The sequence below is a fragment of the Bombyx mandarina genome, chromosome 11, assembly GCF_030267445.1.
Source record: "Bombyx mandarina strain Sakado chromosome 11, ASM3026744v2".
In the NCBI taxonomy this organism is placed as follows: Eukaryota; Metazoa; Arthropoda; class Insecta; order Lepidoptera; family Bombycidae; genus Bombyx; species Bombyx mandarina.
The window spans coordinates 9,716,317-9,739,954 of NC_143218.1; the positions used below are offsets into that span (position 1 = coordinate 9,716,317).

At 34.9% G+C, this 23,638-nt stretch overlaps 1 protein-coding gene across 2 annotated transcripts; it reads left to right on the forward strand.

Annotated features, from left to right (window-relative positions):
- The first annotated feature begins 29 nt into the window (after positions 1-29).
- Positions 30-23,606, forward strand: LOC114242243 (TOM1-like protein 2). 2 transcript variants are annotated; one of them, XM_028173335.2, is made up of 13 exons: positions 30-395; positions 657-904; positions 6,362-6,469; positions 8,953-9,048; positions 10,212-10,304; positions 11,602-11,754; positions 14,074-14,225; positions 15,019-15,104; positions 15,414-15,479; positions 16,005-16,107; positions 16,653-16,743; positions 17,321-17,380; positions 18,645-23,606. In XM_028173335.2, the coding sequence occupies exons 1-13, from the start codon at positions 341-343 to the stop codon at positions 18,804-18,806; spliced, it is 1,473 nt and encodes a 490-aa protein (XP_028029136.2). In that variant the 5' UTR covers positions 30-340; the 3' UTR covers positions 18,807-23,606. The 2 variants fall into 2 exon arrangements, with proteins under 2 accessions (XP_028029136.2, XP_089587034.1); XM_089730908.1 differs by lacking the exon at positions 17,321-17,380 and having other exon boundaries at positions 32-395.
- The last annotated feature ends 32 nt before the right edge of the window (positions 23,607-23,638 follow it).

The window sequence follows — 23,638 nt, forward strand, 5'->3', positions numbered from 1 at the left end:
ACATTTAACTTGGTTAAAGTTGCCAGTTTCTTAAATGAAGTGTTTCGAAGAAATGTATTTCGATATTTTCAAAAGACAGCATAGTATGGTAATCTACAGAGAAACCTTTTCACAGTTCGAACAGGTTCATATCCTAAAATTGCGGAAACGTCGGAAAATTATCAACATTTATCCACAATTTGAGGGTATTTAGTCAAATCGCGGAAAAGTCCCAGATTTTTGACATTGTGCTTTGATAGTGTGGGGTAATTGGAGACAGAAACTGGGCAACTCTAGTTTTTAGTGACAAGTGAGATTGGTGAATCGCATCAATAGATAAATATTTTATTATTTTACAAAAATGTCGTTTTTTGGTGTAGGGAATCCCTTTTCTACGCCGGTGGGTCAAAAAATTGGTAAGTTTCATAAATTTATTACGAAAATTGATGCTAAAGTTGTAAGTTTATTGGTCCATGAAAGAAGTACATTTTCTTTTTGTTGCGCACTACAAGATTCCAATTTCTTAATGTAGTGCAATTGCGGTATTCGCATACAAATGTTACATACCGCAATATGTACGAACATTTTATAGTATTAAAAAAAAATCAAATATTAGATATCTGTTAATTATTTTGACCTCACGATCACTTGTGTGTTTACATTAATTTTGATTATAGAACAAGCCACAGATGGCGCATTACCATCTGAAAATTGGGCTCTGAACATGGAAATATGCGATATAATAAACAGCAGTACGGACGGACCTAAAGATGCCATTAAAGCAATAAGAAAAAGATTGACTACAAGCGCTGGGAAGAACTACACAGTGGTGATGTACACACTGACTGTCCTGGAAACATGCGTTAAAAACTGTGGAAAGCCGTTCCATGTTCTCGTCTGCAATAAGGAATTTATATCAGAGTTGGTAAGTTATACTATAGGTACCACTATGTTTAATACAAAGCTCAAGAAGTACAATAGGCACATTCGTTTTGTGTGAATGTGTGCAATTCAGTTATATACCCTTCCAATTTCGGTCTTCCTTAATTTCACACACAAACCTATGTATTGAAAAATATGAATTGCATAATCAAGACTGGTAGGATTATTTGTCAGCTGGCATGATTCATTGCTTCTATCCTGTTTACTTCTACAAGATGAAATATTCATTTAATGAATTGCACTGCGGTGCATTATGAATTTAACTTAATTTCTCAAGTTCCTACTTGAGAAATTAAGCATAACTTCTTACTTCCTAGTAAGAAGTTATGTACTCTTGTGCTTATCCAGATTTACACAATTTTCATCCATTACAAATTAAAATTTACATAATGTTACACTATAAAATGTGCAATGTAATGTAAATAGTATAATGTCTATATTATACAGCGCATTATAGAATATTATTACAGCATTTCATCTTACATAGTCATAAAAATATTTACATCTAAAATTAAAATATTTACATCTAAATATAAAAATGAGTACCCTTTAAAGAATTGGACCATGCTATAATTGCTAATTTTCAAGTTGTGTACAAAGGTTCTCTGTTGCCCTGATATTAATATTGCAAAACAATTATAAAATCTGGTTTGAATGGTGGAACAGCTGATTGGCATTAAGATCTATAGTTCATATGGTTCTGTTATGTTGGGCTAACCACATATTCTCATAATCACTGAACTACAGGCAGTTTGGGTAGTCCTTCTATACTTTTACAAGTCAGTAATATTACTATAATTTTTAATATTGTGTATTTTTGTTAATTTTTACCAAAGTCACTAACAGTGTTGTACTAATTATATTTTATTAATGTTCAATATTTATTGACTAAATCAGACAATTATTTATGTTTTAACTTTCTTAATCCAATAAACTTTATTTGTTATTTTATACATCATCACAATAATTGCTGTTATAAATCAATGTCTATCATAACAATGCTGTTGTTCTGTCAAACCCTTGGAAGACAATGGTCTTATCAGTTTGATATAGTTTATTGACATTTAGTATATCAGACAAGTGATTACTATTCAATGATATTGATACAGATTTTTGAGATCATAGTTTTCAATGTTAGAAGCATAAGGTCGAATATCCAGTTTCTAATCTATCCTAGTAATGTAATATTATTTTGTTGATGTGAAAGTTTGTATGTTTAGGTGTATGTTGCATAATTACAACAAAATGTCCGAAGGGATATGGATGATATTTCGCACAAACATAGTTTCTAACTTGAATTAACACATATTTTATAATAGTTTTACATCATAGTAAATGCCCAGGCAACATTGGAAATATCTGTCATGGTATATTTAACATTTGTAGATAAATTGACTGATTGTAATTGATCAAAGAGTAATACAAGCAACACTTTATCCCAAATGAAACATCATCTTTTATTTTATTAATTACCAAAGACGTTTTCCATAGATAGATGGTTTTCCATAGACAATTAACCCAAAAAATTAAAGTACAGAGCTAGCACCAGGATAAAGAAAAAAAGAACATTCATTTATACAAGAGCAACGAGTAGATGCAAAAAGTAGATCTGACCTTATGCCCCTGATAGTTAGATTTAGATTTTACAATCACACTTACTATATGAATTTAAATGCTATGAATTTATACTATGTACATTAAATATTCAATAACAGTATACAGTGATCCTAGGGGCAGTTCGTTTATATTTTCATGGGTTTGCCTTGTTTAAAGATTAGTAGAATTCATACACAGATTATGAAGACAAAATATTAGGGAAATTTAGTGGCGACTGGATGAAGTTGGGACGCCCTCCTGTAAGCTTTAGATTGTTGACTGGTCCTTCGTAGATTTGTTACAGTGTTGTTGGTGTTTGTGTCGAAGTGCATCCAGGACGAAACTAGTGGCTCCCGAAATGAAATTTCTGGCAGTGTACAGAGCGACTACTAGTACGTACTAGTAAATAGCGACACAAGTCATTAATACTAATACAGGAATTAGTGCGCTTTTTTCCTACCTAGTCGCTGGTAGCTTAGGGGGCTATTCTAGCTACGCTCGGCCGGGATTAGTGCACGTTTGCAACGCGCCACTTTCTTTTGTTTTTTCCCTACCTAAGTTGATGGTCTTCAGAGACCATATCAGTGTAACCGGGCGAGTAGGTGAGCTCACGGGGCTCAAACCTGACGTTGTTGCTAACACAAACCCTAGCAAGAGCCGTGCTTCGCAGAATCTACCACCGGATCGGAAACGATACCCGCTGAGAAGATCCGGCGAGAAACTCAGTGGGTTGTGTCTGTGGGTTAATTTACTCGCCGAGCCCTTCGTCGCAAGCGATGGGTTCAACGAGAACGATGATCGGGACGAGCCACCAATAGTTATGTTACTACACCAGTTACTAGATCAAAAATTTACAATTTATAATTGACTAGTGGTCCCCCAGTAGTCGAAATACGACTATAATTAATTGAAATTATAAGCTTGAACATTATTCGGGTTCTATTGTCAAAGCCCATTATACTTCTATAATCACAGATTTCGCCAAGACTACATTAAAGACAAATTTTATTAATTTATTCTCAACTTGACCACAGACTTTAAACAATAACAAAAGTTTGATAAAAAACAAATAGTTGTATATGTATATTATATGTGTTATGTCAAATACATGGTAGTGTGTGTAATACTTTTTTTATTGATTTAATGTATTTTTTATGCTTGATTAAAGAAAATATTAACTTTCTGCACTGTATAATCTCTTATAAGTGTGGGAAATTTCATACTGCTCCATCTGCGCAATTTTCGTAAAATGGGTTACAAAGATTTGGTTCACGTATTAATATATAGATTGTCCATTCAAAACAGTGACAGTCGTACTTTGTCGTCCACGCATATAGAAGTTGTTGAACCAAATATGAGGTTGGTCCTCTGCCACAAAAGGCTTAACCGATTATCCTAAATGAACGAAAAAGTGCTCCCAGCATTTTCATTACGTTGTTATTATTTATCGAGATAAAACAGCGTTGTATTATAATAATGTCACGTCGTTCATATAGAAATACGTGTGTGACAAAACCCGAAGTCATTAGCATATTTGGATATCATGAATATGCAATTAACACAATATTTCCGAGAGCGTTGTTGTCAACAAAATACCTAATACGAAACAAGACAAGTCAAATGTAACATGCACAATGTTCGAAAAATGATCCCGTTATTATTATTGATCCTATAAAATGAATGCATAAATTCAATATTTGTTCAGACTTGATTAACGCGGTAATGTAGTGGTGAGCGATCCTGATTGTTGCGCTGAGGGTCGTGGGTTTAATTCTCACATCGAGAAAACATTAGTGTGATGGAACCGGTTTGTTTGCTCTTTGTCTGGTTGTTTATTATCTATAATACATATGTATACATTTAAACGCATATAAGAATCTATGACAGTCTCTGATATCCATAACACACGGAATTCTAATTTGGGTCGGATGATCGTGCGTGTTTTATTTAAAAAAAAAGTCTGGGAGCAGAGACTTAAATCTAACCAACGCATCATATAAGAGTGAATAGATAGATTACTTACAGAAAATATTAGTAACAGTTGATTGAGTGATAAAATATTGACATCATCATGACAAATCGCAAGACGTCCACAGCTGGGTATTGAAAACTTTCTCATTTTTTTATTGCTTTGTATGCAGATGAGCATACGGCTCAACTCATGGTGTGTGGGTTCAGCAAAGTCGCTATCTACCAAAGTTATCCTCATAACGAATTATTTTTTGAAGTCATCGTGGCCTAATGGATAAGACTTCCGGTGCATTCGTGTCGAGCGATGCAACGATGTTCGAATTCCGCAGGCGGGTACCAATTTTTCTAATGAAATACGTACTTAACAAATGTTCACGATTGACTTCCACGGTGAAGGAATAACATCGTGCAATAAAAATCAAACCCGCAAAATTATAATTTGCGTAATTACTGGTGGTAGGACCTCTTGTGAGTCCGCGCGGGTAGGTACCACCACCCTGCATATTTCTGCCCTGAAGCAGTAGTGCGTTTCGGTTTGAAGGGTTGGGGCAGCCGTTGTAACTATACTGAGACCTTAGAACTTATATCTCAAGGTGCGTGGCGCATTTACGTTGTAGATGTCTATGGGCTCCGCTATCCACTTCACACCATGTGGGCTGTGAGCTCGACCACCCATCTAAGCAATAAAAAATAATAATAATAATACGTTTTTATCTATTTTATGCATTTAAACAAATAAAATTGATTCGTTATTGTATATTATGTTAATTACGTCGGAACATAGCTATTCGATTTGTATTTGTGTCTCCGATGTAGAACAACTAGTTTTCGAATGTTACGACCGTTCTTAGAAACAAATATTTTATTCGTAATCACTTCTGTATGTTCTGAGTCGGCATGGATCAGATTCGAACGATGTAATATTGAAAGTATTCATTCCAGATGCAGTTATAATGCGAAAATTGTTTTAGGTGAATTTACGTTTAGGTGGTAATATGAAATCAGGGTTTTAGTGTACAGAATAATAAAATTGGAACCGGCATTCGCAGCGACACGTGAATGCTACTGTTATCATTTCTACAGTGCAGTATATCTTAAACTAATAATTTTATCTAAGTATTTATTTTTATGCTAAATAAGCTATTAAGTCCAGAGCGGCTCAATGTCCGCTGCTCACCTTGAGACATGAGTTCAATGGCCTAATTGTATTGAAGGCCATCCCACCCATCCAACTGGAAAGGTGCTTCGTGGTACAAACAGACATGCTACCACAATCTAGTCGTGCGAGCTTACTAAGCGCCCTACCACCAGTCATTACGCTAATTATATTTTTTATGGGTTTGATTTTTATTACACGACGATACTCCTTCACCGTCGAAGTCTGGTGGTAGGACCTCTTGTGAGAGTCCGCACGGGCAGGTACCACCACCCCGCCTATTTCTGCCGTGAAGCAGTAATGCGTTTCTGTTTGAGGGGTAAGGCAGCCGTTGTAACTATACTGAGACCTTAGAACTTATATCTCAAGGTGGGTGGCGCATTTACGTTGTAGATGTCTATGGCCTCCGGTAACCACTTAATACCAGGTAGGCTGTGAGCTCGTTCACCTATGTAAGCAATAAAAAAAAGTCATTCGTGAATATGTTTTAAGCATGTAATTCTTTCGAGAAAATTGTACTTGCCTACGGGACTTGTAGGTATTTACATCGGCATAGTCATTAGCACTAGATAAGAGTACCGACACGGAGCGTCTTATCCTTTAGGTCACGATGACTTACTGTCTTTGAAGCTCATTGCAAACTAATAATCTTTACAAATCAAATTGTATTCTATATTTAACTATTTCTATATTTTTCTGTATTCTATTTTGTAACAGGTAAAATTGATTGGCCCCAAAAATGATCCGCCGACGGTGGTGCAAGACAAAGTATTGAGCCTCATCCAATGTTGGGCCGATGCCTTCCAGAACCAAGCTGAATTACAGGTAACGTGATGCTCTAATTTTCAAATAAACGTACAATTTTATACCTTACTGTATAACATTTATGGTTGTTTTTAAAATATCATAGTCATATATTTAGAACACCCCCTCGTAAAACTTGAATTACGTATAATAAGAAAGAAGTGAAACTGTGTCTAAAACTTACTAATCGATTATTCACATTGAAAATGTCAGTGATTTTTGAAATTATTATACACTCAATGTTGTCGGCCACTTCGCTTTCCAGAAGCATTTATCACCAAATAATATCTATGGAGAATAATTATTCTATAAGTTCATATATTATGTGTGTATTTGTTTTAAAGGAATATTGAAGTTTTATCTGTGCACCAACCCTTATTACACGTGCTCTTATATTATAACATTGTGTATCAAGTTCCAACGAATTTAAACAATGAATTAAGTAAATCCTCATCAAAGTTTTTATAATGAGAGAAATTAACAAAAACGGTGATATTTAAAAACACGCTATCAACATTTCACCTTTAGAGGTGCAGCCAAACGGCGGCCTTGGCTTTGATGAACTAGTGACTCGAATATAATTCGATAATATAAAATTAACAGTACTCTTTACATATAGTATTTTTGCATATCGGCTATGAATGCCGTTTGCTATCGACGAAATTAATTTTTTCAATAGTGCTTGTTGTTATCAATAAACATCCACGGCACCCTCGCTCTGTGCTCGCACCAAATATGTTTCAAAAACAATGAACAGATAACAGATTTTTTTTTACAAAAAAAGTAATATATATACAGAAGATGTCCAGTCCCTAGAACAATTACGTGACCTTTGAATAATGTCGCAAAAAGACTAAACGCACAAATATTAGCAAGTCTCCGGTACACTTGGTCTGCTTAATAAAATTATACGCATCTCGCATTTGGAAACATGACCTTTTGCCATAATGAGGTCGGTGATATTTACACTACAGCTGGCGCCTAAAAGCTCGGCGGACTAATATTCAAACCTAAAAGAGTAAATAGAGTATAAATGAATGTCATTAAATTTCGAGAACTTTCTTATTTCGGTATTTCAAGTCATGATCATCAGTGAAAAAATATCGATTAGTATTGTTACGCGCTAGGGTTCGGGATAAATAAATGTTCCATCAAAGTACAACTTAAAACTGTATTTGCACTTAGAACATTTAAAACACTTCACAAACAGCTTAAAATTCTCAATTCGCTTCTTCCGCTTCGCTTTAGGTGATCCGTTCGTTAGTTGTTTCGCTTCTAGTAGTCCGGTTACTAACTGACTGCGTGTCATCACTGCAACGCGTTTATAGTCGAAACAAAATCCCTAGAATCGTCGAGAATATTCCACAAAAGTCGAGTATTGTGTATTTCCGCTATCTGATAATAGATGGCGTTGTACTTCTCGAGCGTTCTATATGCTACTAGATCCTTCGATGTTCGTTCGACTATTCGGCGATAGATGGCGTTACTCTTACTGGCGGAACAGTATTGAGAACATCCTTTTTTATTTGAAGTCGCTCAAATATAGAATACGGCTAGTAGCAGTAGTTATGTACCTTAAAACGTAGTCGTGCATAATCATTCAATTATTTAGCGCACTTGCGATTTGTCATGCTGTAGAAATATAAATCGTACTTAAAATAAAAATTGAGTGATTTTTTTTGTCTTCAAGCAAGTAAGGTGCCTATAATGTGATTTTAAACAGTCATCGAGAAACCTGAGACAAAAAACCGAAGTCTCAGGATGATGTTACATTCTAGTATATTCCGTATAACTATTCTATAAAGTGAACTAGCTAAGACACAATTTGCTGTGGCAGTGCTTTGCAGAATCTACCACCGGATTGGAATCGCGACTCACTGAGAAGATCCGGCGAGAAACTCAGTGGACTGTGTCTATAGGATAAAGCTATGTTGATATATATATATTTTATTGTTTAGATGGGTGGACGAGCTTACAGCCCACCTGTTGTTAAGTGGTTACTGGAGCCCATAGACATCTACAACGTAAATGCGCCACCCACCTTGAGATATCAGTTCTAAGGTCTCAAGTATCAACGGCTGCCCCACCCTTCATACCGAAACGCATTACTGCTTCACGGCAGAAATAGGCAGGGTTGTGGTACCTACCCGCGCGGACTCACAAGACATCCTACCGCCAGTAATTATGTAAATTATAATTTTGCGGGTTTGATTTTTATTACACGATGTTATCCCTTCACCGTGGAAGTCAATCGTGGACATTTGTTAAGTACGTATTTCATTAGAAAAATTGGTACCCGCCTGCGGGATTCGAACACCCGTGCATCGCTAGATACGAATGCACTGGACGTCTTATCCTTAAGGTCACGACTTATCCGGGGTAGAAATGGGTAGGATAACCTTATCCTAATATGAAATTGAAAGCGGACGCTTTAATATAAATCGTATAGATAAATAATAGGTTAATATTGTTAACGATTCCCTCGAATGTCTCTTTAATACCAGGGAGTCGGTCAAGTGTACAACGAGCTTCGCACCAAAGGTGTTGAATTTCCGATGACCGACTTAGACGCCATGGCCCCGATTTTCACGCCACAGCGGGTAAGTAACGAAAACTGTTTATTTACGTTCCGCGTCTGGTGTAGTTTTCATTATAATGTTTCAACAAAGTACACATTAATGTATAAAGACGAAGCGTCTAAGTAGCGGTTGATTTGCTTTTGCATTATCAATAAAATAATTATATTAATAATGTTATTTAATCATAGCGAAAACCATTTAACCATAGTGCATATCGACGCTTGAAAGGCAAACGTGACTAAGCGACAATGCGTGAACTTTACAGTAGACTAATTTAAAGTTGAAATACCTGAAAACAAAATTTATTTCAACGAATCTAGCTGTAGTAGAATCTAGATAGTAGCTGTGGGGTTGAAATGATTTTAATAGACCTAGAAATATATTTTTTGCGCATCTAATATGGTTATAGCCTATCATTTATGTACAAAGCAGTTATTGTCGCTTAGTCATGTTTGCCTTTCAAGCGTCGATATGAACATTTTTGATTTTTATATGAAATCGAAATATGCATTAGGATTAAGTCAATTATAGAGGGTGTAAAGAAACCGCATCTAAACGGAAATCAAATGAATTAAAAAAAACTAATCAAATCATAAATACCAGAAGTTTTCGTATCGTAACATTTCACACGTCGCTTTTTTTGAACCATAGACTTAAAACATTTTTATTATTAGCGTTATTTATTAGCGTGTTATGCTTTTGCTTTATTTCACGGTACACACCCTGTGCATACTAAACGAAATTAAAATAATACGCACCCATAAAATTGAAGTGGTTTAACTAAATTTTTTTAAAGAAAATGAGCTCTCTACTTCGATCGTCATATGAACCTGTATTCTATGAGTTTATTAAAATTAAACAATCTCTCTTAAATCAAACGCTTGCCTTATGGTGGTATCCTAAACGAATTACTAAAAAATGACAATTCTTCAATTAGGTAATTCAAAAATGACAACTCTTCAATAAAATTTTGGCGTTTATCAAAAAATCATAATTTTGTATTTAGCCACATCAGTTCTAAAGATGCGATATATCTCATTAATTAAACTCATTGTTTTTTTTTTTTCAAATAAATATAATTTTTATATCATATAATTAATAATATAATTATATTTAATAAATTTTTTTCAATTTAATATTCTCATAAAGTCAATTCATTAATACAAATCTTCATCGTTTCACAGAGTGTCCCGGATGGCGTCGAACAAGTTGGATCCCCTCAACGTTCCGTCTTGCCGCAGAACTCTCCTAGCAGGACAACTCCGGAGCAGATCACGGTAAGATCTTATCTTAAATTTAAGTGTTTTTTTTTCTTGGGTAAAGCACGTCAAATTTGTATCCGTATACTAACGATAGAGAGCAGTAGAGCCTTTAAAATTGTAACTAAGTAACAGGGGGACATTCTACTGGTGGTAGGGCATATTATAAGTCCAAAGTCGTCCAGACTAAAGTCGGCATTAAATTGATGTCCACGGGCACGAGTGACCAAAATATATCTACGCATTTAAAATCCAAAAATTCTGAGATATCTACAGCCGTGGTTGTTCAATAGAGAGATAGGTGACATGTTACAAACCGCGACCGCACTAGAATGATGTACATCTATTATAATTTTATCGAGTGATGAAAGCTATTTGGTGTAAGCGATATTTTCGCAAGCTTACGCGAGAGCTCTTTAAAGTTTAAAATTTGGAAAAGGTATCAAACAAATGAAAAACTTCTTCAGCTGTTTAAATTGAGTAAACTTAATTGAAGTTCGATTAAAAACATCGAATTGTTGATGCTAACCCCAATTTTTTTATTTCTTTTTATTGCCCTCTTAAGCAGACGAGCATATGGTTCACCTTATGGTGAGTGGTTGCCGTCGCCCATGGACTTCAGCCATGCCAGGGGCAAAGCCAAGCCGCTGCCTACCGAAATAAACCAAATAAAACGGACCTTTAATTACAATGATAAATGTCACGTATTAAGCAAAATAGCGCTTAAACTAAACTAGCTATTCACCCCTCGTTGCATTGATCGACAAGTAAATTAACCCATAGACACAGCCCAATGAGTTTCTCGCCGGATCTTCTCAGTGGGTCGCGTTTCCGATCTGGTGGTAGATTCTGCGAAGCACTGCTCTTGCTAGGGCCAGTGCTAGCAACCGGTTTGAGCCCCGTTAGCTCACCTACACGTCAAGGAAAAGCTGATATCGTCTTCTCGCATTAAAACTGTATAATCTCAAAACTTACTAAATTTACAGGAGAGTGTTTTAAAGGTTTAACATGTAATATTTTTAATATTAATTATATTTGCAACATTTATTTTTTATTTTTTACCAGTTACATTATCTGCCTTTGAAAGTAAGATAAAATTTTGTTAATAGTAGTTAAAACATAGGTAAACTAAAAAAAAAAAGCCTAAACTACGCCCTTTTGACAGTATTTATGAAAAAAAAAATACTCGTGATACCAAATGTTTACGCATATTAACTCAATTTCGAATATTTTTGGAAATTGTATCTACACTTTTAATGCGAAAAGGCGATATTTCAGCGTAGGTAGGAGAAAAAAAATAAGTTACGTTGAACAGACTCAGGTGACGTTGAGCGACAGTCAGACCAACAAGCTGCGCGCCGACCTCGCCGTGGTGGAGGGGAACATGGCCGTCATGAACGACATGCTCAACGAGCTCACCGCCCGGCCGCAAGCGACGCGACACGACAGCGACGTCGAGCTTCTGAACGTGAGCACTTACTGACACTTCTATTTATCACTAATGCTCCCCCGGCAGCCGAAATTCGACTATAATTAATTGAAAATATAAGTTATTATGATTCCATTGTCAATGATTTTTTTAAGAGGTTTTATGACCTGGTAACTATGACCTTTAAGTCATCTCTTATTTTAATTTATATTCTTAATTTTACGAAAAATGATAATATGGAGTGAAATTAAATGAAATGAAGATGATTAATTTGAGACATTAATGAACTGGGATGAAACTAAATGAGATGAGATGATATGGGATGAAATATATAATCTCAGTAAAATGGTGGTCATTTAGTGTGATTTTTTTCAGTGGACTTTTTGGAGGGTCCCGAGAAGTTACGTCCAGCGGCTTTGTTTCATTTTCCCACATTTGTTCACTTTCACAGATATTAAACAGTTAATAAACCACCGTTATTATACATTTAACCTGAAGAAACACTAAATAAACAAAATAAAACAAATCACACAACTTCACTCCTCGCGTTCCCGCCAAAAAGTCCTCAAAGACTTATTATAGTTCTGTGATCACAGATTCCGCCAAGACTACACTTTAGACAAATATTAATAAAGACAAACAATATCTCTATTAATCTATTCTCAATTTGACCACAGACTATAAGCAATAAGAAACGTTTGACAATAATCAAATAGTATGCATGCGTGTGTGTGTCAAATACATGGTAGTATGTGTAATGGGTTTTTTTTATTGATTTAATGTATTTTTTATGCATAATTAAAAAAAATATTATCACTCTGCACTCCTCTATATTCTCTATAAGTCTGCGAAAGGACAATGCCCAAAAGTGGGCCAACTTTATGTCAAAACTATTTGTACCTGAAAAACTATGCCTTATTTTTTCACGTTGTTTAGTTTATTTATCAACATAACTTTCAACCTGGCATTGTTTTACAAAAAAATAATTTTTTATTTGATAACATCCCAAAACTGAGTGCCATAGTTTTTAAATTCGCTAATAGGCAAAGGGCTTAGCCCATAAAGCCTTATAGTAAACCTTTAGACTGCCAAACGAAAGAGTTGTCTGTGACTTGAACAACAAATTAAAAAATTTAGCTAATGGTTATAATTCACAGACTTTTTAGTTTATTTTTGTTCAATTCAATATTTATATATTGTAATAATAATTATAACTTAAAACCATGAATTATTTAATATTTTTAGCTATTATTGATTCCATTAGTAAAAATCTCAATGGCCTACCATTACTCTATTCTTATTATATGATCAGAGAGTTTTGGCAGCAACCATAGTGAAGCGTCACTTGAAGTTTTATTTTAATGTTTTTTTAATAGTTTATTGTGATGTTTATTATATAAATTGGGTGTTGTTTTGTGTATTAAACGTCAATAATCGTTGTTCACGATTATTGAGGCATTGGAATAAAACTGTGGCTAACATAGCAGTGACTGAAGAGATAAACCAGCTTCTTATTGAAAAAAAAATATATAACAACGACAGACTAGGCTGTATATGCTACGCTCTTTGCCTGCTTATTAGCGAATTTATAAACAACAACAACAACAACATCGTTGCCGGCTTCCGGATTTTCATTTAATTTTATTGTTATTATGAGGATATAATAATAATAAAATGTACGTAAGGGCTTATTTCTAGCAACATTAACCACAATTAACTTATTTAATACTGTAAATAATGATGAGAGCGATTATTGAATTCGAAGAAAACAATTAACAACTTAATTTTAGGTGCAGAAAAAAACAGATTTCTCTTAAACCTGGGTGAGAATATAAAAATCGTTTTCTAAATATGAAACGATATTTCTTTGTCTATCAAAGTTAAAACCATCATGACCCGACAACTTTTTTTAGGGGCCCAAACGCCCTAAGAAAATGGGCATTGTCCTTTCATACTGCTCTGTCCGCGCAATTTTCGTAAAAAGGGATACAAAGTTTTTGCTTCGCTTATTAATATACAGAAAATACAGATATACAAATGGCCCCTTGAAAATATTGGAATCTTTATTTTGGTTTCAGTAATTGTACGATCACGTTTACACATAAACCATAATAATAAACGCCTCCAATCAGCTTTAGTATCATAATAAGTTCTCATCATTGCGATGTTTTTTGCAAATGTGGTTTTTAACCAAAAAATTGTAGTGAGGCTTATGGAGCCCAACCTTGCCCGTTTCATCCCTGATGTAGTCATATTTTATTTATTTATTTTGGCGTATATTATATTTGAAGCGTAAATAACTTTTCTGGTGTGGTTGAGCGAACTCATGTCCCATTGTGCTCTACTGATATGTCACAGGAGCTAGCGGACACGCTGCGCGCCATGCAAAGCCGCGTCGCCGAGCTCATAGCGCGCGTGGCGGCCGACGGCACGCTCACCGCCGAGCTGCTGCACGCCAACGACCGCCTGCACAACCTACTGCTGCGCCACGCGCGCTTCCTCAGCAACAGGTACCGCACGCACGCACGCATGGACACGTACACGGACGCACGAACATGTACACGCACGCACGCTCACAGACACTTACGTACACGCACGCAAGCACAATAACACGAAGGCACACTAACATACACGCACGCACGCACACGCCCACACAGTCACGTACACGCACACACGCACGCACATACTCACGTACAAGTGCACACGTACAAAACCATGTTGCCATTTTTCATCAAGTTTTTTTTATTGCTTAGATCGGTGGACTAGCTCACAGCCCACCTGGTGTTAAGTGGTTACTGGAGCCCATAGACATTTACAACGTAAATGCGCCACCCACCTTGAGAGTGGTTGTTAAAAGTTCTAAGGTCTCAGTATAGTTACAACGGCTGCCTCACCCTTCAAGCCGAAACGCATTACTGCTTCAGGGCAGAAATAGACCAGTAAAAATTTTTTTCACCAGTGAGTGAGACCAGTAAAAGTTTAATTCTACCTTGTATTTCTACAATGATCATACATCCCAATGTACATTATTGAATATAGTTGATATTTCGACCCCAAGTCTAAGGCTGGGTGACGGTGTTCACGTTGTGATGTCTATGAACTCCAGTAAGCACATAACAGCGGCCGGCCCGTGATGGATTCACTTCACACTTTTATCAATAGAATAAAATAATATAATAAAAAAGTAAATCATAAGCTTCATATTAGTTAATTGTGAACTAGGTACACATTATCTTTATAAATATCTTTCATTCGTTTCTTTTTGAGTGTTTTAAGTAATTTCGTACTTTTATGATGACCCAGGTCTGCAGCGGCGGCGGGCGCGGGGCCCACTCCGTCCGCCATCCTCGGCGCCGCCATGGGCGTGCCCGGCGCGGCGCCTACGTCACGTGAGGACATATCTCATTTCTCTCATTATCTCTCAACGTCGACCGTTCATATTGTTCGAATTATTTATTATACCTTCATATTTCGTATTTTATTACTAGTGTATATATGCACTGAACTGTTTCCCTCAGAAAAAACTTTCGATATTTTACATCTAAATAAACGAAGATTGGATTCACTGTCTTAAATGTAAATGTTGAATCAAGAAACAAACACATGATCTGATTTTAGATCTCTGAGCTAATCTTAATCTTAAATCAACACTGGGAAATTTCAGAACGAAAAATGATCTTTTTTTTTTATATCGACAGCAAAGAAACAAGAGGATGACGCCTTGATCGACCTCAGCGACGACGTCCCTGATATTGCGAAGCTGAGTGAGTTAAATTCGATGTATTCTATAAATGCACGGACGTCACAGCGTGTGGCCCCGCGTCGTGACGTCACCGGGACAGACTACACGTCACGTGATAATTAAGTTAGCTGTTAGATAAGTAAGCTGGCCGTTAAGTTTTACAAAATAAAGTCAAATAGTTCTGGAAAAAAATGTAGGCGAGGACTACACAAATACTGATCAACTATTCTATTCAATAGAAACAAACAAATACTTCCTCTTTATAATATTAGTATACTTAAACGTATATAAGTATGTATGTCAGTCTCTGGTACTCATCAGGTTTGAGCCCCGTGAGCTCACCTACTAGTTAAGGCTACTCTGATATAGCCTCTCAAGGCTCTCAGCTTAGATAGGAAAAAAAAACTGGTACCCATAATGCAGGGAATCCTAGTTTGGAACCAGAAGTCTGTCCCCGGTTATTATTACACTCACAGCGTACTAATCCTGAATCCGTATTGAATTTCGAAAGATATTTCATCGAATTTTTGTTTTTTTTTTTGTTTAGGCGTAACGGATAATCAAGCAGAAAAGTCTCCGAGCAGCTCGAAGGATGAATTCGACATGTTCGCTCAATCGAGGAACATCACTTACGAAACCTCGAAGACAGGGTAATTAATTATTTTTTAAGATAACGGTCCTATGTACATATATTAATTATCTAATAATTAAAGGAAATAGGTAAAGGATTTTTGAAGTAAGACTTGGAGACAGTCCCACAGAAAACAGTGGGCTAAATTAGGCTGCTAATGATGATGTTGATGATGATGTGATGTCATCGGTAATATTGCAAAACTTCGTGGCAGCTTATTTACTTATATGATATTTTTTTTATAAATGTATATTCAAGTGGATCAACATTCATGTTCAACCAAAAATTTCTTTAATGTATTTTATTTATTGCTTAGATTAATGGGCGAGCTCACAGCACACCTGGTGTTAAGTGGTTACTGGAGCCTATAGACATCTACAACGTAAATGCGCTACTCACTTTGAGATATAAGTTCTAAGGTCTCAGTATAGCTACAACGGCTGCCCCGCCCTTCAAACCGTAACGCATTACTGCTTCACGGCAGAAATAGGCAGGGTGGTGGTACCTACCCGTGCGGACTCACAAGACGTCCTACCACCAATGTTCTGTTTATGTTATTTCTAGTACGAGCAGCTACGCCGATAACTTAGAAGACCAAACCACGACGAGCTTGGCCTCCGCCGCCAGCCACCGAGCCACACAGGGCCAACCTCTGGTAAACCTTCTAGTATATTCTTCTTCGGTTAGAAGAGTCCACAAATAATAGTTAAAGAAATATCCAAAATGGCGTCAAAGGTGTTTCCAGTCTATGTAGCGCCTGTGTGCAAGCCTTACCCTAGCGCCCTCTAGTAAGCATGCGATCAATATGGAATAGGTACAAAATATGTCTATTGGATGGTCTAAATGGTCTATTGGAAGTGTCAAGCCCGGCACCCACACAATGGACCATAGGTAAAGTCTGCCTCTGAATAGCGTTAATAGAAGGAAGGGAAGAATAAAAATGAATAAGTTGAAAAATCGAGTTCCAATCTATATATAATAATTATATAAAAATGAATCTGCGTACCTAATGAAAAGCAGTCGGGCCGCAAAACTTTTAAAATACAAATAGCAATTAATAGGTATTTCATTATTTATATTTAAGTTTGGCGATGAGCGTATCGTATACATAGTGTGATTTTTTTTTTTTAATTGGGCTTTTAGTGTATGTTAGTTATAATTTCGTGTTGTTTCAACGTGTTTGTTGTCAGTTTGTAGTTTTTTTTTTGCCTATATAACGTTTTGCTCGACAGCCGACGGAAATCGATGAGAGGGAGATAGACGAGATATCTGCCTGGCTGGCGCAGGAGAAGGTAGGAGCTATTGATTAATTATTGTTTTATTTATTAATATTATTACATACATCATGGAGGTTTATGAATTATCGACCTTAACGTATAAAATGTAAGGTTTTGCATGGTTTGTCTGCTTTGCCTGATGTTTCATAGAAACATTTTTTTTGTGTGTAGCGTCACATTCCTTCGCTCAACGAATTTATATTTTCGATTTTATAATATCATACAATAACCTAATTCTACTCTGAATCGAATAGATATAATTTGTATAATTGGAGGGAATCGGGACCTTTTCCAAATCCAACACAAATTTTCAATGGTTTTTCTTAGGGTAATTAATACCAATAAAATTGAGATTAAAATGTTTCCGGAGGTTTAAATTTTTATATATGATACATTATTATAAATAGTTCATTACAAAATATACAAAAAAACTGAAAAACTAGCTTTACCCGAATCACCTTGGCTTTGGGGTGATCCGGTTGGAAATACGTATGGGGCCAATAGAGTTTTTCGATAGGGTTGGCACTATTTAATTGTTAGGTAGTTACCTAACTTTAGGTAATTAAATTTTTAATATCTTTAATGAGTTAGTTACAAAAGTTTGATAACTAAATTAAACTACTTTATATTCTTAAACACAAAATAAAAGTCATTTTCAGTTCAACAAAGTTAAATCTAAAACAAAAGTATTGTGACATCCCAGAGTTGTCCCTATTCTAACTCTAGTATCTATTCCCCTCCATCTACTGTATGCAAGACTTTTTTTTATTGCTTAGATAGGTGGACGAGCTCACAGCCCACCTGGTGTTAAGTGGTCACTGGAGCCCATAGACATTTACAATGTAAATGCGCCACCGACCTTGAGATATAAGTTCTAAGATCTCAGTATAGTTATAACGGCTGCCCCACCCTTTAAACCGAAACGCATTACTGCTACACGGCAGAAATAGGCAGGGCGGTGGTACCTACCCGTGCGGACTCACAAGAGGTCCTACCACCACTAGGTAGTTACCTAGCTTTAGGTAATTAACTTTTTAATATCTATAATGAGTTACAAAACTTGATGACTAAATAAAACTACTTTAATATTATTTAACACTAAATAAAAATCATTTTCAGTTCAACAAAGTTAAATCTAACAACTCAACAAAAGTATTGAGACATCCCTGATTTGTCCCTATTCTATTCCACCCCAAACTACTGTACGCAAGTATCGGTAAAAAAAAAAAACTTTTAAATTCGATAAGATAATAGTTATGATAAGTGACAATTCCCCCAGGCGGCTTCCGAGAGCGTCCACGAGAGCGTGACCAGCAGCGACTTCGACAAGTTCCTGGCGGAGCGCGCGGCCGCCGCCGAGCAACTGCCCGATGTCAATGAGCGCAGCCCTAGGCACCGGCACATCAACAAGGAAGACCAGGACTCCAGGTTCGCGCTCTGATCCCACACGCTCCGGACGTAGCACAGCGACATCTAAACCCAATTTAATCAAGCCCAATATCTCCCGCAGAGCTTCACCTTAGTTCGGGTCTACAAGGTTTTGTGGTTGGCCAGCTGTCGTCAACTTTTTGCCGTCGTGACTTTTATAATATCCGACACGACAAATATATCGTGTCTGAACGTTCGATCGTAAAGGCCAACGACAAAACGGCATATGTATGTAAATGGATCGGAAGGATGCGTTCCCCTGTGACGACGTTTATTCATGTAGTACATACAGGTCGTGACTTGTTTATTTAAATGGAAATTACATGGTTACGACTTTTTAATGTAGTAACGACGTCACAATAAAAAAGTGGTATGTGTGGGTTTACTCAACAGATAAAAAATTCAAAACATAAAGAAGTTTCAGTAATGAAAATAGTTATAAAAGACAAGCTAATTAAACTATTAACGTTTAAAAAAAACCGTTAGGGCACCATGGGAACGCACCCTTCCCGATTGTGGAACGAGAACAAACTGTTACCTTAAGTATACAGATGACAGTTTACAGCTTAAGGATAAATACATCTCTGCTTAGTAAGTTCATTTCAGAACCCGCAATGTAAAGCTATGGTAGTTCGCTCGAGGTCACAGACCGTCATCTGAGATTTTACCTTTACATTACGTGCAATGCTAATTACGATTTAGTATTAATTAGCTCTGCCATCTGCCTTCTTTGGGTATTGTAGCCTATTACAAGACGTATAATCGACTTGACAGACAAGAAGTTTGATAATTGTATTATACAGTAGGCAGGAGTGAGCAACTTTTTTAATCAATGAGCCATTTAAATTTAAATATTTTTTAGCGGGTCGCACATTGATTAACCCTTATTACTAATTTACGAAACTTACTAAAAAAAAAGTAAATATTTCATATGCAAAGGACAATGCCCAAAAGTGGGCCAACTTCATGACAAAACTATTTGTACTTGAAAAACTATGCCTTATTTTTTCATGTTGTTTAGTTTATGTATCAACATTTCTTTCACCCTGGCATTGTTTTACAAAAAAATAAATTACTTATTCGATAACATCCCAAAACTGAGTGCCATAGTTTTTAAATTCGCCAATAGGCAAAGGGAAAATTAGCCCATAAAGCCTTATAGTAAACCTATATGCTGACAAACGAAAGAGTTGTCTGTGACTTGAACAACAAATTAAAAAAAATAGCTAATGGTTATAATTCACAGACTTTTTAGTTTATTGTTGTTCAATTCAATATTTATGTATTGTAATAATAATTATTACTTAAAACCATGAATTATTTAATATTTTTAGATATTAATGATTCCATTAGTAAAAATCTCAATGGCCTACCATTACTCTATTCTTATTATATATGATCAGAGAGTTTTGGCAGCAACCCGAGTGAAGCGTCACTTGAAGTTTTATTTTATGTTTTTTTAATAGCTTATTGTGATGTATAATATACAAATTGGGTGTTGTTTTGTGTATTAAACGTCAATAATCGTTGTTCACGATTATTGAGGCATTGAAATAAAACTGTGGCTAACATAGCAGTGACTGTTTTTTTTTTTTCAAGATAAAAGGTCTGCGGAAATTCTCGTTCACTCAATGTGCTATTCATCAAGTTGACGTCAAAACTCTCAAAAAGCAATAAAAAGAAATACACATTTTTATTAACATAAAAAAAATATAACTACGACAGACTAGGCTGTATAGGCTACGCTCTTTGCCTGCTTGTTGGCGAATTTAAAAACAACAACAACAACAATATCGTTGCCGGCTTCCGGATTTCATTTCATTTTATTATTATTATGAGGATATAATAATAATAAAATGTACGTAAGGGCTTATTTCTAGCAACATTAACCACAATTAACTTATTTAATACTGTGTAAATAATGATGAGAGCGATTATTGATTTCGAAGAAAACAATTAACAACTTAATTTTAGCTGCAGAAAAAAAACAGATTTCTCTTAAACCTGGGTGAGAATATAAAAATCGTTTTCTGAATATGAAACGATATTTCTTTGTCTATCAAATTAAGTTAATATCATAATCACCCGACAACTTTTTTTAGGGGCCCAAACGCCCATAGAAAATGGGCATTGTCCTTTTAATGCAAGATAAAAACAAATAAGAAAAGAAGAGAAAAACGAATCGATGGGAGAAAGTCGATAAGATAAATTAAATTTTAGAAATGCTTGGTCGCGTGTTGCTCATCCTTGCTGTAGAGTATCGTGGATATAAGAACTAATAGCATACCTGGTGCTAAGTGTTTGCCAGAGCTCATAGAAAATAGATGCGTTCCGGCTTTTAGAGTGGAATGTGTAAGTGATCGCAGTTAGCAGTTTATTAGCATTGTGTTTGCATTGGTTAATGACATTGGCAACGGTGACGTGTAAAATGCTTTCTCGTTTGCATTCGTAAACTGTTAAAAAATATATATGTATACAAATATATACTTTAATGAAATTAAGTAACAATAACAATAATTATCATGAAGATTGCTTAGTTCATCGACGTTATATATAAATCAGACGCAGTTGTTATTATTTGAAAATAAGGTATTTTTTTATATATTCTTATTTTGTAATTGTAATATTATTTATGAAACCAAAACATAAAGTTCACTTTAGTTTTAATTGAAATTACACGTTATGTAGGTTTGATGCAGCAGACTTGCCATTTGGTGCCTACCTTATATAGTAAATACTATTACAATCATGTACTAAACAAAATAATTCCCATATTTAATGTGATATAATAATAAAATAAGATGGAAAATAATATCACTTCTTTCGTAATTTATAGTTATGTCAATATGTAAAATGTAGAAAAAACAATCATTTCTTGAATAATGTTTTTTGTTAATGGATTTAAGTATCATCGATCATTGTATTAATCTGTTTACTTACAAACAATCACTAAAATACAATGATTATTATTCTTTTTTTCTTTTTTATTATGGTAATAGGCTTCGTTTTGTGCCAGTATTGCCAGTGTCGAATTTATTTATTCTTCAATTATAATTAAATACATACTTAAATATACTGTTATTTGAAAAATAAACGAAAAATAACAATATGAAATCAAGTAGATTTATTTGAAATATTTGTAAATTGGGATGAAATTTAATTAGATCAATTGAACAGAGATAAGATGAATGTAATGTCCCAGGAAAATGGTGGGAATTTGCTGAGACTTTTTGGAAGAATGTTCTTTATCTTTCATCAGCTATAATTAATTCCGCCACACTTGTATATTTTCACAGATACTGAACGGTTGTAAGCCACCATTATTGCACTGGAAATCCGAAAATAGGCTAGATTAAATAAAAACAATTTACCCAACTTCGCTCCATGAATTCTTGATAAAGTCGCATAAAATCGTTTTATAATTAATAAATAGACTAACTAGTAGCTACACTAGTCTCTGGAATCTAAGGCAGTTTGTGAATATATGCCGTATTTTATCTTTTTACTTCTTATAAGGCTGCACATTCTTCGTTCCGTTTGCGCCACGGAATCACAGATTATGTAAAACAGTTTATTTAAAAATAAAACTTAGACCTATATTCTAAGTTAAGCTTAAATATTTTAAGTCTCACTAATAAACCTCTGTTATTATTTAAATGTTTTTTAAATCTTCTACGTATCTAATTTACGTACTATTTCCGAAGACATTTGTAAAAATATCAATAAAACTCGCTTTTATTTCATTTTAAAGAATTCTTTAACTACATTAAAACGAATATTAACGTGAAAATGCGTACATTTCACTTGTTCCGGTATTAACATGATCGTGTTGCAAATTGTATTGTAGAATCGCTTCTATGTTTAGGAAAGTTGTCTAGGTCGACTTTGAATTGTGTTTAGAAGATTGTGAAGTAATTTTCACAGATATACACTTAGTTTTTAATTACCAAAAAAAAAAATTACAGACCTTTTAGATCAGTCTTACTTAAATAAATTCAGTATTGGCTTATTATAGAATACAAATAAATTCTTAAAATTTTTGGTAATTAAAAATATTAATATAGACTTCGTGAAAATACGAGAGCATTTAATGAAAGACCACTGGCTTATATTGTGATATCTATTCGGTTTGTTCATAAGTAAAATTCATTTTAATGTATTATATTATATACGTTTAAATATATACATTTTCACGGTAGGTATATATTTTGGCGCTACGAAAAAGTATTTATTTCTCTCACACTACGAATATAAATCGGAAAAGTTTTCATATATCATACAGAATACATTTTTGTCTTTACGAATTATTTTTCGTCAATTTCATCTGTATATTTAGAATCGAAACATTGAACAAATTGAGACGGTCGCTAGTACATGCGGTTTATATAGTATTCTAAAAGGGTCGTGATTGTGATAAGAGCTAAATGTAAATTAGACGTATTATAATTTCAACATTTAAAATCATTACAATAAAGTATTCAACAAACATTAGCGTTTTAACAGAATTCGTAATAGAGCAATATAGCATGACGTCATCCGAAATCTGTTAACGCATTTTAATATGTGTGGGTGTAATTGCTATTTTATTGAATCAGCGTTATTAATTTATATAGATTGTGTGTATCGAAAACTACCGCATAGTATAATATTAATGTGCTATTAATTACAAAGGCCATTCCACATTGTCTTAATTAAATGTTCTATTCGTGTCAATGTGATAATGATAAAAGAACAAGCTTAATGTTATTATTTTAATATATTTTACGTTATAATCGTTGTATATTAAGTAATAAAATAAATATTATCGTACCAATATTGCTGTTTTATTTTAGACTTAAACTATTT

What these genes read in the sequence shown, in the direction of transcription:
- LOC114242243 (XM_028173335.2), top strand. Translation starts at nt 341, where the DNA reads ATGTCGTTTTTTGGTGTAGGGAATCCCTTTTCTACGCCGGTGGGTCAA. An exon ending in CGATTTTCACGCCACAGCGG is followed by an intron (nt 9,049 to 10,211) that starts GTAAGTAACGAA and finishes ATCGTTTCACAG; the next exon opens with AGTGTCCCGGATGGCGTCGA. An exon ending in CCACACAGGGCCAACCTCTG is followed by an intron (nt 16,744 to 17,320) that starts GTAAACCTTCTA and finishes TTTGCTCGACAG; the next exon opens with CCGACGGAAATCGATGAGAG.